Source organism: Nicotiana sylvestris, chromosome 3 (assembly GCF_000393655.2).
Source record: "Nicotiana sylvestris chromosome 3, ASM39365v2, whole genome shotgun sequence".
NCBI classification, from domain to species: Eukaryota; Viridiplantae; Streptophyta; class Magnoliopsida; order Solanales; family Solanaceae; genus Nicotiana; species Nicotiana sylvestris.
In genome coordinates this window covers 194,276,894-194,293,979 of record NC_091059.1, presented here as the reverse complement: position 1 = coordinate 194,293,979, position 17,086 = coordinate 194,276,894, and the positions used below count along the sequence as shown (strand labels likewise).

The following is a 17,086-nucleotide window of genomic DNA, read 5'->3' as shown; positions in this document are numbered from 1 at the left end:
TTTTCCAGATTTCAAGAATGAATTAATTATTTTTTTCCTACATTGCCCTTGGAGTAATTAATGTTGGAGTATTTGTTAGGAGTGTTTATGTGAAGAGACAATAAAGATTAATATGATCAATTTCATTGCTAATTAATGTTAAAAGGTAAATTTCTAATATGTGTGAAAATAACCAAAAAAACATTATTATGGACCGGATGGAGTATATATTTATAACAAGAACTAAATTAAACTCAAGATTTCCATAATTCACTTTCAATGAATATGGACGTATTTTGTGATAAAATAAGAAACACAATCTTTCACCCGACGTGTAATTCACATAAATATTTGCACAGCCGTGGCGCTGCACGGTTCCACATATGACTTAACCAAAATACTCAATAATTGTGAAAACAGACACAAAGAAAGCAGCAGCAGCAGCAGCTTCAAAAAGATGGCAGAAAATTTCTTGACCCAAGTCGAAATACCTCAACAGAAGCACTACAATGGAGTTCCTTTCCCTGCTGTTTTATCTCCGAACCCAAACTCTACTATCTCACAACTACCACAAATAATCAAAGAGCAAAAACCATGGTTTGGTTCTCTACTCCAACAATCTGGGGCTATTCTTTTCAGGGGATTTCCTGTCAACTCGGCATCAGATTTTAACGATGCTGTTGAAGCTTTTGGCTACGAGGAACTGCCGTATGTGGGTGGTGCTGCTCCTCGTACGAACGTTGTTGGCCGTGTCTTCACCGCTAATGAGTCCCCGCCTGATCAAAAAATTCCTTTTCATCATGAAATGGCTCAGGTACAAAATCTATCACTAGTACTTTACTTACATATTGTCCTTTGTTATTCTACTAAATAAATTCCTGTAAGTTAGGAGTACTAACTACTCCCTCCCTCCTATTTTATGTGTCAGTGTTTCACTAAGAACTAAATTTAAGAAAGGAAAAAAGATTTTTGAAACTTGTAGTTTAAAATAAGTCACATAAATTTATTTAATTATAAATCGTAACGAGAAGTTTAAAGTTAGTAAATTGGTTTTCTATACCTCACACAAGGTAAGGATGAGGTAGGTTTGCGTACACCCTACCCTCTCCAGAACGATCATCATATAAAATGGAAAAATGGAAAAATCATAAAGCCTATAGAGCAGAATGGATAAAAAAGATAGTTTGAATTTGAGGTGTAATTGATTGGTTTGTTGATGGTTATTAGATCAAGACTGGATAAAAACATGTACTGGTAGTAGAAAGCCCTTATTATCAACTGTTAATACAAGGAAAATCAATACCCTTTTCCCTATGTTATAAGATTAAGAGTCAAGATTCTTTGATATTCTTTAGTTAATTGTATTGGATATTAATTTTGGAATTTTTATTTTCTTGGAGTAGGTTCCCGAGTATCCATCAAAATTGTTTTTCTTTTGTGATGTTGAACCTGGAAGTGGAGGAGAAACTCCAATAGTGCTGAGTCATGTTGTGTATGAGAAGATGAAGAACAAGTATCCTGATTTTGTTGAGCGATTGGAAGAGCATGGCTTAATTTATATAAGGGTATTAGGAGAAGATGATGATCCCTCTTCCCCAATTGGCCGAGGCTGGAAATCAACATTTTTAACTAAAGACAAGAGCGTGGCTGAAGAAAGGTTCGCGCTTTGCTCCTATATTTTCTTTTAACTTGTCTCTCCGTTGCTTGGAGCACATTCTTTTTTCACTGTTTTAGCAGCTAGATGAGTCAACTTATACCTTGCTTGCACTATCTATATTGTTGTTGACTTTAAATCTAGCAGTAATGATGCAAAAGTTTAACTCTTACATATTGGGGGAGCAGGGAGAGATAAAATATCAGAAAAGTGGTGAAAAAAGGTTCTTTTGAACTTCTTCCTTATACTCCCTTAACTGCTAAGTAATGAGTTGACTGGTAAAGATGCGCGGGAATATTCAATATGCCAAATGGGGGAAGGAAACTACCTTGACGTCTTTACTTTTCAAGTTGGTGGTTGATGTTAATTCTGTCACTTGACTTACAGATTTCATGACATTACAATTGTTCAAATGGTGCAATAGAATCAGATAAGCAACTAGATGAGACAAAATATGAATGCTTTTTAGTTTTGGCAATGTCTCGTCCGTCACAGAAATATTGTCCTGCCTTTGTCCACCTTTTCTACCACTTCATTCACCCAACTCTTAGATTATGTTGTTCAAATGGGGCAGTACTGGAGAGATTTGATTAGCTCTTTTCCGAAGCACTAGAATCAGATAAGCTAGGACGCGAGTTGCAATATGAATGCTTTATTTTAGTTCTAACAACATTCTTGTACGTAAAAGAGTTTTCTAGGAAGAAAACTCATTTTACAGTACGCACCCATAAAGTTATTTTGTTCAGAAAGTTAAAATCAACTAAAGCTCAAGATCTTGGATTAAAGGAATCTATCATTTTGTCACTTTACTATTAAAGGTATAGCCATATACCTTTAATTGTAGAGGATCTTCAACTTTATAATTGACTAGCTTTCGAAACAAAATACTTTTATTGGTGTTTACTATAAAATGAACATTATTCATTGAAAACCCTTTTTAGGTACAAGACTTTCCAGAACTAAAATAAACTATTCGTATTGTACCTCGCTTACTAGCTTATCTATTCTAGTGCTTTGGAGAAGTAAAAGCTTTAAGACTCTTTAGGTACTGCACCGTTTAAACAACATAGGGTCATTAAATATAAGAGTCTAGTGTGTAGTGGTAGAAAAAGATGGATAAGGCAAAAAATTTGTGACGGATGAGACTGTTGCCTAAACATAAATAAAGCATCGATATTGCACTTTGCTTATTTGATTCTTGTGCTCTGGAGAAGAGGAAAAGAATAGTTCAGCTCAATAATTTCTTTCCAAAGCAGAATAGTCTGCTTACTTTGCTTGCAAGTAGCCATACTATAAGAGCTGATTAGTTCATGAATTTGCTCTAACACAAGAAAACTGAAAAATTATCCTGCATTATACTTTTCCCTTAGAAAAATTCACTTAAGAATAAAGGCTGTTACTTTTTGTTGGTCTTCTTTTTGTTTTTCTTTAGTTGCAGTGATCTCTCCGCACCCATTTCCCAAAAAACTGTTGTTCTTAATCTGAATACTTTGTGTAGCGGTGAGGGTATAATGTTCCACCTTTGATGCAACTCCAGTTGTTTGTACAGCATTTTCCTCTATGATGAAGAGTCAATGGGTTGCTAGTGTTGTTTACGAAACCCAATGCCCTATAAAATTGTACAATGATTCATTAACTCGCGCATTTTAATCAATAGGGCTGCAAAGTTGGGCATGAAGCTAGAATGGATAGAGGATGGAGTTAAAACCGTAATGGGCCCTATACCAGGCATCAAATTCAACCAAGAAAGGCGGCAGAAAATATGGTTCAATAGCATGGTAGCTGCATATACCGGGTGGAAAGATGCTAGAAATGATCCAGTGAAAGCAGTCACTTTTGGAGATGGCCAGCCTTTGCCTGCTGAAGTTATACATGATTGCTTAAGAATCCTTGAGGATGAAAGTGTTGCAATTCCATGGAAGAAAGGCGACGTCTTGCTGATTGATAATTTAGCTGTTCTTCACTCCAGGAAACCTTTCAATCCACCTCGTCGCATATTAGCTTCACTTTGCAAGTAAAAGCAAACGAATATAATATAGGGATTAGATTCCCCGTCTTAAGTATTTTATAGTTTTGAAGAACTTAGTAGCAATTAACATGTCACCGTAAATTTTTATTTTATACTTTCCTTCATAAGAATTTTTGTCAGCTTGACTCAATCTGTTCTAGATTTATTATCTAGTAGCCCTCTAGTCGTGGCATCGCAATTCCTATTATAGATGACAATCTTGAAGACAGAGCTCCTCTTGATTGTTCTGCAGCTTATTAGTATGTAAGCCAACATATCTGTCTTGAATATAGAATGTTATCCAAATATCACATGAAACAATCCAATAGCTTTTAACATGATCATAAAAAAAGAAGCAAACACAATTGTAAATAGACAACCTGTTGGCAAAAGAATGTAATGTGACTTCAACGATTTTGAATAATACTTGAGATCTTGTACACCATATTAAATACAAAACTGCAGCTTAATTATCACAAAATACATCCACTATATGAGAAATTACTCAGTGCACTAGACAAATAAAAACAAAAGGCTACATTGTAAAGAATGATATAACCAGAATGGGAAAAATGGAGAAGATTGACTTCAAATAACATGACTATTATGTACATAAAAGTGAGGAAAGTGCTTTATTTGGTATTCTGTGACCAATCTCAGGACTTATCTTCCCTGCACAATGCCACTAAACACTTGGCTATTCCCAGCAAGAGTTGCTTCCCATTCCACAGAAGATAAGAGTATTTGAGAAAGCATAATCACCACTTGCTTCATGTCTGGTCTTAATATTGGATCATCATCCGCACATTGCTTAGCCAGCATAGCCACCTAGCGAAATGAATACATCAATGATGGAATAAGTCGTGAAATGAACACAATAAAACAAGAAGTTTTATTTTGTGTCTCATACAACTTACACTAGTTGTATGAGGCTCCTTTTTGTCTCACAAATTTGTGGACCCCAATCTTACATTTTTGGGTCCACGGAAATCTGAGTCCACAAAACTGTGAGACAAAAAAATTGTCTCATACAACTAGTGTCAGTTGTATGAGACACAAAATAAAATTTTCCCAATAAAACAAGCTCTGAAATCTCATTACAAATTCAGTCACTGACGTCACTATCATAATAACTAAACTTCATCCCAAAAAGTAAAAAAAAAAAACTAAGACTTTAAAAAGGGCGGAAAAAAATTCCCATCTTAAACGATCTGCTTCTTATTTCATTTCAATGTAGATGAGGTACAAATTGAACTGCTACAAGGTTGATAAATGTAATTGGAAAAGTTGCAACTTACCTTGAAAACACAGTCAGAAGGGTATAAGTCCATCAAACTGGGATCGAGCTGCTCCTTTAAGCTTGTCATACTAGTGGAGTCTGGTGAGTTCCTCAGAGCTGCCAGCATCTGCAATTATGTAGCATTAGTTGCTGCCAATAATTGAAATTTTAGCGTGCATATAAAATGTGCATGTATATATTTACAAATTTATAGTACGTATACCTATACATAGACACAGTACAATAATTTAGCTTTGTACATAACAATAGACAATGAGTTCGTGGCATTTCTGAATTTTTTTTCAAAGAAAAGCATTTATGAAGTTGATGAACTGATCCGAGATCAGAGAATAGTAAACTTCCCAATGTGATAAAGATGACGGACAGGTGACATCTAGTCATATATTGACCGTGCGCGATAATGTCAAAACATTTTTCCAGAGCTTTCATAAATGTGATCTTACTCATTTTGTATGGTAAATTCGATGTCTTTCACCATTTTTACCAAACAAGCAGTTCTCAGATATAGAATAGAAGTGCCAACATTTGGAAATAGAATCCATAAGGAAGAAGGTTTTCAATTTTGAACAGTTATTGAGCAATTAGACTTACAAGGGACACTAAGGAACGTCTTTCTGCAGTTTTCATCACATTGCCTTCAGTCCGGGTGACGGCTTCTTTCCCTGTCAGCATCTCAAAAAGGACAACGCCAAATGCATACACATCAGTCTTCGTAGTTGCCAAGCCGTCCCTCAAATACCTGCAACAGCAAGAGAAACAAACAAAATCAGGGAGAAGCAAGTTTCAGTTTTGTGTTATTGCTTATGGTTGGTTATGTTGCTTACTCTGGAGCTACATAGCCATAGGTTCCAACAACTCGTGTTGCAGAGGCTTCTCCGTCATTCGTTATCCCCATAAGTTTTGACAAACCAAAATCTGAAATCTGTTTGCAAAGCAAAGGCAATGAGATGTTTTTGGGTTCGAAACTGACAACCAAAAAGACAAAACCCGGGCACCAGAACAAACCTTTGCTCTAAAAGAATCGTCAAGAAGGATGTTGCTTGTCTTTATATCTCGATGCACATAATGCGGCTTGGTGTGCTCATGAATGTATTCCAGACCTCTAGCAGCATCAAGTGCAATTTGGACTCTCATGATCCAAGAGAGCGGTGTATGGCCTACACAAAAATAAGAGGTCCAATCATCTAGCTTATTCACCAAAATAAATTCTGAGCTAAATGGTTATCTTGAAGATGTGTACCTTTATTCTGAGGATCATGCAAGTGGCATTTGAGAGAACCCTTCTGGGCATATTCATAAACTAGGAATAGTTCATCATTACTGACAGCATAACCGATCAATTCTACCTTGACAAAATAATACCAAGACAGGAGTCAAAATTTTGAATTGATGTAGCACTATCATCAAGCTCTGAAAAATAAAAAACTCAGGGTGCTGCAGTGAAATTCAGTATTCATTACCAAATTCAAATGATGAACTTTACATAAAACTTTCATCTCAGCAGTAAACTCTCTTGTTTTAGTGGCTGTCATTCTTTTGATTGCAACTTCCTGAAAGGTTAATGTTTCAAAGTGATAAGCAAGTTGATAGGCCACGTTCAAAGGAAATGTATCAAGATAGGTGAAGTGGAGAAAAATTAACCTGGTTGCGGAGAATGGCGTAATAGACAGAACCATAGGTTCCATGACCAAGAAGATTGGAGTCAGAGAATCCATCAGTAGAAGATAGAATGTCTTCATAGATGAAAACAAGAGGTTTTTCCATGTCAAAGACATCAGTTCCTATAACTGCAGGATGCCGAAATAGTAATTATTATATCAGTCCTGCATGATAGTGAAACATAATACACACACCTTTCCCCCTTTATGATCTTGTTTTGATGGCTTTTAGAACATTAGCTCGCACATACTAATATATGTAAGAAGCAAATGACTTGGTCTCATGCATAAAATTTTTGAAGTAATTTTACAGGCATAGAAAGACAGCAAAAGCATGCATCTCTATGTTCCTACCTTTTGGAATATTCATCTGTTGGTCACTAGATTCCCCATTAGGTTCTTTCCGGTCCCCTGAATCACCGCAGATGTACCTTCCTGATGCACAACAGAAACTTGTATTTCGAAGAACCTGGAACTTATGAGAAATCTTCTCGTTTGAACCTGCTGAGTGACTTCTCTCACTTCTGGAAAAACAACTTGACGACCTCCAGGAAACAAAAGCAAGAATGACGGCAATTAGGAGTAGAAGACCAACACCCAAACCCCCAATTATCCACCAGTAAAGAGCATGACTCTTATGATTCTCCTTAATTTCTGCAGAAAAAAATGAGCTTTTGGGGATTATATACTGCAACAGAAAGGTAGCCATCTAAAATGCATCTCTTGTGGGAAATTCCACCAAGATATGGAGTCCGGAAATACTTTTGAGGATCTTTCTATTTTGAAGAAAAATTGTAGCATGAAAAGAATATAGCAAACCAACATAGAAAGGAAAATCAAATTATTTGAATTACAAGGTTACTGCATAGATGAATTCAAATGACTGGCAGGGAAATGTTTACTATGATTTGTTTTATGAATCCAATGTGTCAAGAAGCCAGAAAAAGTACAATGGATACAGTGAACATATTTGACAAATGGTTGAGGTAACACCTATTAATTATGAGGAAACCTTGTCCCCCTCCTTTATGTTGTTCATTTTCTTGTACTAAATTATTGTTTCTCATAAAAGGAATATATGAGCTTGACATTTACCACATAACTGAGGCGTATACATTAAGCTGAAGGACAAATAAGATTTCAAGCAGCCAACAGTTGGTGATAGAATAAAGCAAATGTTTTTTTAATCAGCGATAGAATAAAGCTAAATTCAGTCGACTGCTAATACGAAACCTTAGAGTCAAATAAAAGTTTGGATTTTTCATTGCATTCATTGCAGAATGATAATCAAATTCTTGGATATATCACTTGTTCCAGTGACAGATTTACGCAAGACACTGCCTCACAAGAACAAAGAGAAAGAAGAGCACAAAAAGTTGACATGCCATGACTACTATAAAGTTAAACCATTTGGCTTGTGTTTAAGTCTACAAACGAATATGGTGTGTCTTGAAACGTATCAACAAATATGAAAGTAGGAGCGCTCATAAGCTATGAAGAATTGATAATACCTGAAATATCAGCAGCAGCAGGTGCTGGAACAGGAGCAGGAACGGTGTGATTTTCCACAGGATATGGATCACCAGGAACTGGACAGACAAACAGTTGTTTAAGTATAGCAATTTTAGCCAAAAGAAACTTATTAGGAAAAGCCATTGATGATGAGTAAATACAAGATAGTTATTGAGCCTCGCAAAGTTGCATAGATGTATCTTGCAAAGTCTTTCACACTCAAGAATAAATTGGACTTATAGATAAGTAGCGAAGTCGTAACATTGAGACTATAATCTGTCAGCAGCAACATCCTCTCACTTCTCTGTACCTATATGCTCATCTTCAGACAACGTCGTCCTCGCACTTACTAGTCATTTGCTATGATTATTGTGCTATACAATTGGATACACTGTTGAGACCGATATACTATATGATGTATGCTATAAGGCAGCATGTTACCCCTCAAGATACACATTTCCCTTAATACATTCAATCCAAACTCTCTAACTGATCGGAGGCAACTAATTTTCGCCATGCCCCATGGGATGCCAAGCTAATTCCCATTATATCCACTTTAATCAACTTTCCGCTAATTAATGCAAAAAGTCTAAAGCTCACTAGGTTCTTGAACATCATTCTTGTGTTCAAATTTGACTCAAGTATTAGATAGTCGATGATCTTCTCGCAATTCTAACAAATGAGAGGACTTTACATCTCTCTAGCACAAAGATTCATCCCTCCCCCACCCATGCCCAACCAAAAAAAGAACAACAGTTCAAAATTCAAACTCACCCATTTTACCACAACTAACACAATTAGATCAATCAAGCCAAGTCCAAAATCATCAAAGACAAAAAAGAAAGTCATAATAGGGAAGAGAAACTCATACCTGAATTCAATGGCACATAGTATAAAGAGCCCACAGTGAAATTATCAGGATTAGCAATTCCATTAACAGTCTCAATATTATCCATACTAACCCCAAACCTACTTGACAAAGACTGTACAGTATCCCCATCTCTCATCACATAACTCATAAGATAATTCCACAGCCCACTTGAGCAACCACACATGAGCTTCAATGAAACCACTGCCCCTTTCTTTGCCTCCCTTGTAAAATTCGAGGGAAAATAAGCCAACCCATTATAGGCATCAAGAACAATATTATACACAGATCCATTGTTTTTTCTAACAGTAAATGTGGAGTTTGTCAAGTACTTGTTAATCCCAGAAGCACAAGTACAGTTCTTTCTTATAAAAACATAACCTTTACCATTGCCTTCAATAGTTATATCATTAGGTAACACATCAAACATGCTTTGAATAACTGGTAGAGTGTCTTCTGGGCTGGGCTTAAAAGCCAAGAAAGAAGTGCACAAACGGCCAGCGTCCGTACAGTTTAGTGGAGCTGATGAACAGAGAGGGATTGTTTGAAAAATGGCGAACAGACAAAGAATTGCAAGAAAAGCAGGTTGAATATGATTCATTGTATTAAAGATTGAATCTTTGATAGATTTAATGAAATGGGTCAGCAGCAACTGATGCAAAACTTAAAGAGAAACATGAAAAAAGAATTGTAGAGAGTTGAATCTTAAGAGCAAGAACAGAGCATTTTGTTGGGGTTTTGTGTGTGGGGGGGGGGGGTGTTGGTTGTCTTGTTATTGGCTGAAAACTGGGGCTTATTAGTGAAAGTTACTGACTCAGTGACTGATAACTTACTAATCTGCTACTGCAAAAACAACCAAAAAGGAAAAATATGGAGAGGGAGGCAAATTACACCTGTGATTTCAGAGTACTGGATATCATTATTTTTCATCTGACTAAACTGCCACTGTTGAGTTAGTGGCTAATCAAACATTAAATAACATTTACTCATACTCTGTAAGAGTGAACTTTCATGAAAGCCAAAAGAAATCGACATTGTCCACGCACACCACGTTTAAATCTTGTTTTAAAGATACAACAATTACCATCTTAGTCTCACCATTACCATAAACAACTACTCCCTCCCTCTTTCATTTTTAATTGTCTAACTGTTAAAAATAATTACTTGTCACTTTTTGAAGGAAAATAATTTATTTTTTTTATTTTTTTCCTTAGCATTAATTACTTATTTTAAATTATTTTTCAAATCTGTTAAGACTATACACCAACTAATATAGATATTATGATAAATTATGTACTTTATTTATTATTTCTTAGGGGGTGTACTCAAATAGTGGATAAGTAAGAGTGAATGAAAGGAGTATTACGTCTCAAACTCAAACTAGTTTGAGTCGGTTCTATTTCAAATCTCAGTTATCATTTTTTTTCTTTTTATTTTCCTATAACCAGCTAAAACAATAAAAAATTACGCCTCAAAAATAATAATAATAATAAACTCAATATAATTCCACAAATAAATTTGAAGAGTATAGTATATACATAGACTCTACCCCTACTTACGCCCCAGCTCTAAGCAAATTGAAATTGATGTAGTAAATTACTACTAAATAGTTTAACCTCTTTTACTTTTGTAAATTTTGTATGAGGTTGTACAAGTAAGAGGTAGATATTTGGCAGGGCCAATAGTGGAAATGAGCAGGAGAGAGAGGGAACAAAAAATGGCTTGTTTTCGGGAAAAGGAAAGCACAAGTTGCGAGAGGAGAGATGTGTAAAAGAGCTGTACAGTTTGTACTGGGGTCCACTTTCAGTAGTCCCAGTACACCATATAGTTGCATTGCCGCCAATTTTATGAAATCGCCGATCATTTCCCGACCAAACTCGTCCGAGTAAAAAAAAGTCGTTGACTTGACTTTGCTCATCCCAGTACTCGTGTCCACCGCACAATTCTCTACAACTTTCACCGCGGTAACTACTAGTTTATGCGTCGACTATTACCGCTTACCACCTTTGGTAAAAGTGTTAAAACTTATCATGATTAAGTGATATTAATCATAATTATATTTAAATTATTAAAAAGTGTCCTATCATTTTTAATTCTGTATATAAATATACTCCCTCCATTCACTTTTAGTTATCAAGTATTTTAAAAATAAACTTTTATTTTTACTTGTCATTTTTCGTATATCAAGAAAAAAAAATTTATTTTTCTTATTTTTTCCTTAGCTTTAATTACTCATTTCAAATCCATTAAAACTATACACCAATTAATATGAATATCATAATAAATTATGCACTTTATTCATTAATTCTTAAGAAATATGCTAAATTAATAGTGGACAAATAAAAGGGAAAGTCGTACTTACAAACAATCATTTGAGAAAGCTGAATCAGATAGAAAGGTCATTTAATATTTCAAATACGAGTAATATAGTTCATTTGATTTTGACCTATATAGGTGTGGGAGAAGTAGATATTGGGGGTAGAGAATGGCATCCGAGGTCATAGTCATATTTAGGGGTGTTCGTAAAAACCCGAAAAATCGAACCAAATCAAATCGATCAAAAAATTCGATACTTTTTGGTTTGGTTTTGAATTTTAAAAACCGACTTAATTGGTTTGGTTTTAATATTCTCAAAGGGCAATTGATTTGATAGTGTTACATTGAAAATATGGTCGCCAAAACATGTATTTGGTAGTGTATATCTTATATTTAAGAAAAAACCGATAAATAACCGAAAAAACTGAAAAACCGACATAAACCGAATCGAGAAAAACCGACTTAATTGGTTTGGTTTTAATATTTGAAAAACCGACTTACTTGGTTTGGTTTCTTTTTAGGGAAAAACCGATCCAAACCGAACCATAAACACCCCTAGTCATATTGACTAAAGGATAGGGCCGCACGTGGAGTGGATACAACTGTAAATATTATTGTCCAGAGAGAGGACAACCCACGGAATAAACTGGCTCTCAAATAAAGAACACACAATAGGCACTCGAATATTTATTTTCCTTCTACTTCACTTCACAATCTCAGATTTATATTATTACTTTTCCCTTTTTAACTGGTTTCAACTTCGTGTGCCTATATAATTCAACAAATGATTATGTTTATCTTGTCTTTGCTTCTTGACTTGAAATGTGTATAAACTTAGCTCCCGTTTGGTTATAGAATTTTATTTTTTCAAATTTTTTTTTTATAAATATTACTTTGTTTATGAAATATGATCATGTTTTGGAAAAAAGATAAATTTAAATATTTTCAAGTTCCCAAAAATTGATTTAGGATAGTTTTTGGGTGAAAATTTTTCTTTCACTCACAAAACTTCATCTTTTTTCAAATAAAATGCATATTCAAACATTATTTCAACTTTCAAAAATTATTTTTCAACAAATTTTAAAAATTATTTTTTCAAGTTTCAATCAAATCTATATCCAAACGCTAGCTTAATCACTTCAAAGGAGCAGGAATTAGTTACAAAAGTCGTCAGTAATTTATCGCTTGGAATTAACGACGGATTTTTGTTGTTTAGAGATAGAATTTGTATGTTTCTATTTCTTTCTTCTTGAGTGCGGTATATGTGTTATTTCATTAGTGTTAATTGTCAAGTAACTCACTATATATGTGAGGACTTGATGGACGAAATAATGGAGCAGTTGTAAAGTTGTAATTTTCTTTCGTTTTCATAATCAAACATCTCAAAGATGGAAAAAACAAAATAGTTAGTAGCTATCAAAGGATATATAGACAAAAGATAAACGTCGTTGCCGTACGCAGTGGACAGATCAGCACATGATTAATGATATGATTTTTTTTAATTTCTAGTCTAAATATAAGCCGTTTAGAATTCCTCCTTCATATCCGCCTTTAACTACTCTTCATCTAAATAAATGTAAGCAGTTTGACCAGTTTTTTTTCCAAAAATTATTACGAGAACTTAAATTGGAGTCTAAATGATTTTCACATGGCAGAAATAATTTCAACCATCTTTTATTTACAAATAATAGTTTGGTTACTGTCTTAAACTACATAAATTGGTAATATTCATGATCAATAGAGAGAATTGAAAAGCTAAAGACAGAAGAAGGAAATAAATAATGTTTAAAAAAATAATACTCAAATAGATTACCTGAAAAGGGAAATGGTCCATGCTCTATACTTTACCGCTTAAGAAACTATCATAATTAGATAGTGTAAATAACACAAGAGTCGGTAGGGAAATTAACCAAGAATTCCCATTTTGTAATTTCTATTCTTAATTAATCGCATTAGATGTAGTTGAACACAAAAGGAGGTAGGATTAGCAGTCAGTAAAATATTATAATTGTGGGACACAAAACCCACGTCGTGTGCATGTGGGGATTCGCTGGAAGCCCATTTCCATGCATGTGGGCACAGGGCAATTCCTCTAGAATAAATCAATTATACTGTGATTAAACTAATGATATATAATTACTCTCCCCTTTCATTTTATGGGGCAATACAAATTTAAGAACTTATAATCTTAAACATACATGAAATTTTGTGCTTATTAAATATGATAAAATAAAATTTTAAAAATAATTTTATCAAATAATTTTTTTGGAACAAATTAATATCAAAATAAAATGGAAGAGAGAGAGCAATAGTATAGAATACTATTAATGATGAGGCTACTTTATAAGGTTATCCGACACAATCTAGCTGTATGTGCTATACGATTAAGCTAGAGAATGAAGGAACAAAGTTGTTTAATAAAAGGAGTCCAACTTTTTGAGAGCAACTTTAATTTAAATTTAAATAATGTTTTAGTCCAATCAAATTAAAATTCCCTGATCGAGAGTGGAGTTTTGTCGTACAAAAAATATGCCTTAGTTCCCTGATTGAAAATCTTGTCGCCTTGCGTACTTAGGCCCCACGTTGCTCTTGTATGCGCTTGGTGCAATACCCAAAAAAAATCTTTGGAAAAAATATTTTGATATGCTAAAACTAATTTTATCTTTAAAAAAATTATTTACTAAACCATTTTCAACATTTGGTTAGGTTCTTAGGAACATACAGTAAAATAAGAAGGTTTAGAGATTATGCATGTAAAATTGTAAATAGATGATGTCCTGAAAACCGTTATAAGATGGAAAAAGAAGAAGATAATAGATAAGAGTATTAAAGGGTGTTTGGTCAAGCTTATAAGCACCTTTTGACTTATTTGCACGTCTCGTAAACATCCAAAGTGCTTATGAGCTAAAATCAACCATAAGTCAGTTGATCACCCCCAACTTATGGCTTTTTAGCTTATAAGTACTTTTAGTTTGACCAAGACTTTTACTAGTCTATCCTTAATAATATTTTCTAATTCACAAAATATTTTTCCCAATATAAATTTTCTAACTTTCTTTTCATTCCATACTCGTTGTTCATCTCTCTTTTTTTTTTACAAAGAAACTTTTTAATTTATAATCTTTTGAAAGTTTTTATGGATATTTTAGTAATTTTAATAAAAGAATAACTTATCAGCACTTTTCTACCAAATACATACACTGCTTATTATCAGTTTCATCACATAAATCCAAACACGTAAATGCTTATTTAAAAAATCACTTTCAGCGCTTCAAATTTATCAGCTATTTACAAACAGCTAATCCAAATGGGCTCTTACAAGCAGACAATAATTATGTGTTGATTAAAATAAGTAATATATGCAGAATTTGAAAATTTATAACGAAAATGGCTTACGCCCATTCATGACATAATTCATTTTTCTTCATCCGAAAAACACTTGCAATCACTTCAAGACACCAAATATTTGAGCAAAGAAAATATTTTACACCGTGTTTGATTGTTACTTCATTTGATTTTCTAATCTACTATTTCCCCTGCGCTATGGTTTAGGCTAATGTTGCATAAGTTCCGCAATATGCGACATGTAACTCAAGTGTATATGCGACATATAACTCAAGTCTTACATGGAGTATAAATAAAGAAGTAAGATGTAGATTATACTTTTTAGTTTCTTAAGTCGAAATATCAAAAGAAAATTCCAAGGAAAATATTTTTATGATGGATGGGCCGGCTAAATAGTTATAAGGCCCAAAAGAAAGAAAACCCACTAGATGTTTGTCTCAATGGGCTCTCTGTATTATACTTTGTTTATTGAGCTTCTGCAAAGTTAGCTGCTCGGCAAAAATTATAGGAATTTTTACATTCCTATGCCACATAGGAAACCTTATTACCATCAATGTTTAAGGTTTGATTTAATTACACTTAGTATACCAAATTACCAATCTTATACCATACTTAATTAAGGGTCTAATTAATTGGCAATTTTTACTCCTTAATTAAAGGTGTCCATATATCCCACGTTTCTCTATCCCCCTAATTCTTAAGACCTACGCAGTTTTTCCCCTCCCCTTTCTTCCTCTTCTCCATTCCTTCTTCTTCTCAAAAAATACAGAGATGGAAATTGCAATTCTATTAAGTACAAAATAGTAGGGCCCACACTTTCCTATTTCTTTTCGGATTCAAAATCATATTCTTATGGTTTTACGACATAGAGCTACTGCCTTTTTGGTTCTTTACAGAACAAAAGCTACCCACGTTCTTCATTATTCTCCATTAAAATTCACCAAATATTGAAGATAAATCTTCAAAGTTCATACAAACATTTACCTTCAGCTTCAAATTTTCTCAATGAAGAAGAACAAACCTTCAAAGAGATAAAAGAGCAACAATTCCACCATTGACAGCCATTAAAAGGCTTTGAATCTTTGAATTCAAATTTGGGTTTTCAAAAATCATTATTTGTTTTGATTGGGTGTTGTTGTAAATAATTGGGAATATATTTTGGAGTTTATATCTCAATTTTGAGGAGTTTTGGTGAAGATTTAGACTTGGTTTTGGCTGAATTGTATATTGAAACTCGAAGAAGAAGAAGAAGAAGAAGAAGAAGAAGAAGAAGAAGAAGAAGAAGAAGAAGACATATTGCAGAAATTGTAGATAAATTATAGATAAATTGTAGTTACAGTTGGATAGATCAGAATTTGAACTACGTACATCTTCGCACATGTTGACTACAAAATTTTTCTCTTCATCTACAAAAATTCTACAAATATACTACAAATCAATTTTAAGTATGTATAAAGCAGTATTATTTGTAAGGGTATCTACATAATTACTACATTTATACTACAATTAAACTACAATCTATGTTGAAAATCTATAAATTATCTACAAAATATCTACAAACTGGGTATATTGAATTTTAATATCCCAATTCCCATTCAATTGTAGCATAATTGGGATTTTTGACATAATTGCGTTTTTCAGAAGATTTGTAGAAGTTTTAGTCGTTTTTTGATGTGTGAAAACAGAAAACAAAGCACCTACAATTAGAATACAAATAATCTACAATTTATCTACAAAATATCTACAAACTGGGTACATTAAATTTTTATATCCCAATTCTCATCCAATTGTAGCATAATTGTAATTTTTGACATAATTGCATTTTTTCAGAAGATTTGTAGAAGTTTTAGCAGTTTTTTATTTATGAAAACAGAAAATAAAGCATCTACAATCAGAATACAAATAATCTACAATTTATCTACAATTTATGCCATATGTCTTCTTCTTTTTCGAGTTTCAATCTGAAATTCAGCCAAAACCAAGTCTAATCTTCACCAAAACCCCTCAGCATTGAGATATAAACTCCAAACCATATTCCCGATTATTTTCAACAACACCCAATCCAAACAAATAATGATTTTTGAAAACTCAAATTTGAATTCAAAGCTTTCAAGTTTTTTTAATGGCTATTAATGGTGGAAAATATATGGAAGAATAGATGAAGATGAAGAACAGAAATCTCCTTTCCGTTTCAAAACTTGAATTTAATGTAGACTCAATCAATCGCAAGATTTTTTCCTGATTTTTAGCGCGTTAATTATGGAAGATTTTGCCCAATTAATCGTGTATTAAACAAATGGTACAGAATTGTAGGAAAACTGTGGACTGTGCGAGTAATTTACATAGTATGCACATATTTGGCAATAAGATTTCATATATGGTATAGTTAGAAAAAAATCCCAAAATTATAAACAACCGCCTAGCCTATAATTCCACATTACAACTT

The 17,086-nt window shown here is 33.6% G+C and overlaps 2 protein-coding genes across 2 annotated transcripts; one reads left to right on the top strand and one right to left on the bottom strand.

The window, feature by feature from the left end:
• Window positions 1-317: 317 nt before the first annotated feature.
• On the top strand, window positions 318-3,792 carry LOC104234662 (clavaminate synthase-like protein At3g21360). Its single transcript, XM_009788265.2, has 3 exons — window positions 318-793; window positions 1,383-1,636; window positions 3,291-3,792. Exons 1-3 carry the CDS (start codon window positions 437-439, stop codon window positions 3,649-3,651), a joined length of 972 nt encoding a protein of 323 aa, XP_009786567.1. The 5' UTR covers window positions 318-436; the 3' UTR covers window positions 3,652-3,792.
• A 232-nt stretch (window positions 3,793-4,024) lies between these two features.
• LOC104234661 (lysM domain receptor-like kinase 3) lies at window positions 4,025-9,671 on the bottom strand. The gene is made up of 11 exons (XM_009788264.2): window positions 8,983-9,671; window positions 8,111-8,188; window positions 6,954-7,253; window positions 6,583-6,728; window positions 6,402-6,491; window positions 6,182-6,287; window positions 5,947-6,098; window positions 5,766-5,863; window positions 5,533-5,680; window positions 4,940-5,047; window positions 4,025-4,469 (listed from the first exon to the last, which is right to left on the bottom strand). Exons 1-11 carry the CDS (start codon window positions 9,578-9,580, stop codon window positions 4,305-4,307), a joined length of 1,989 nt encoding a protein of 662 aa, XP_009786566.1. The 5' UTR covers window positions 9,581-9,671; the 3' UTR covers window positions 4,025-4,304.
• Window positions 9,672-17,086: the final 7,415 nt, after the last annotated feature.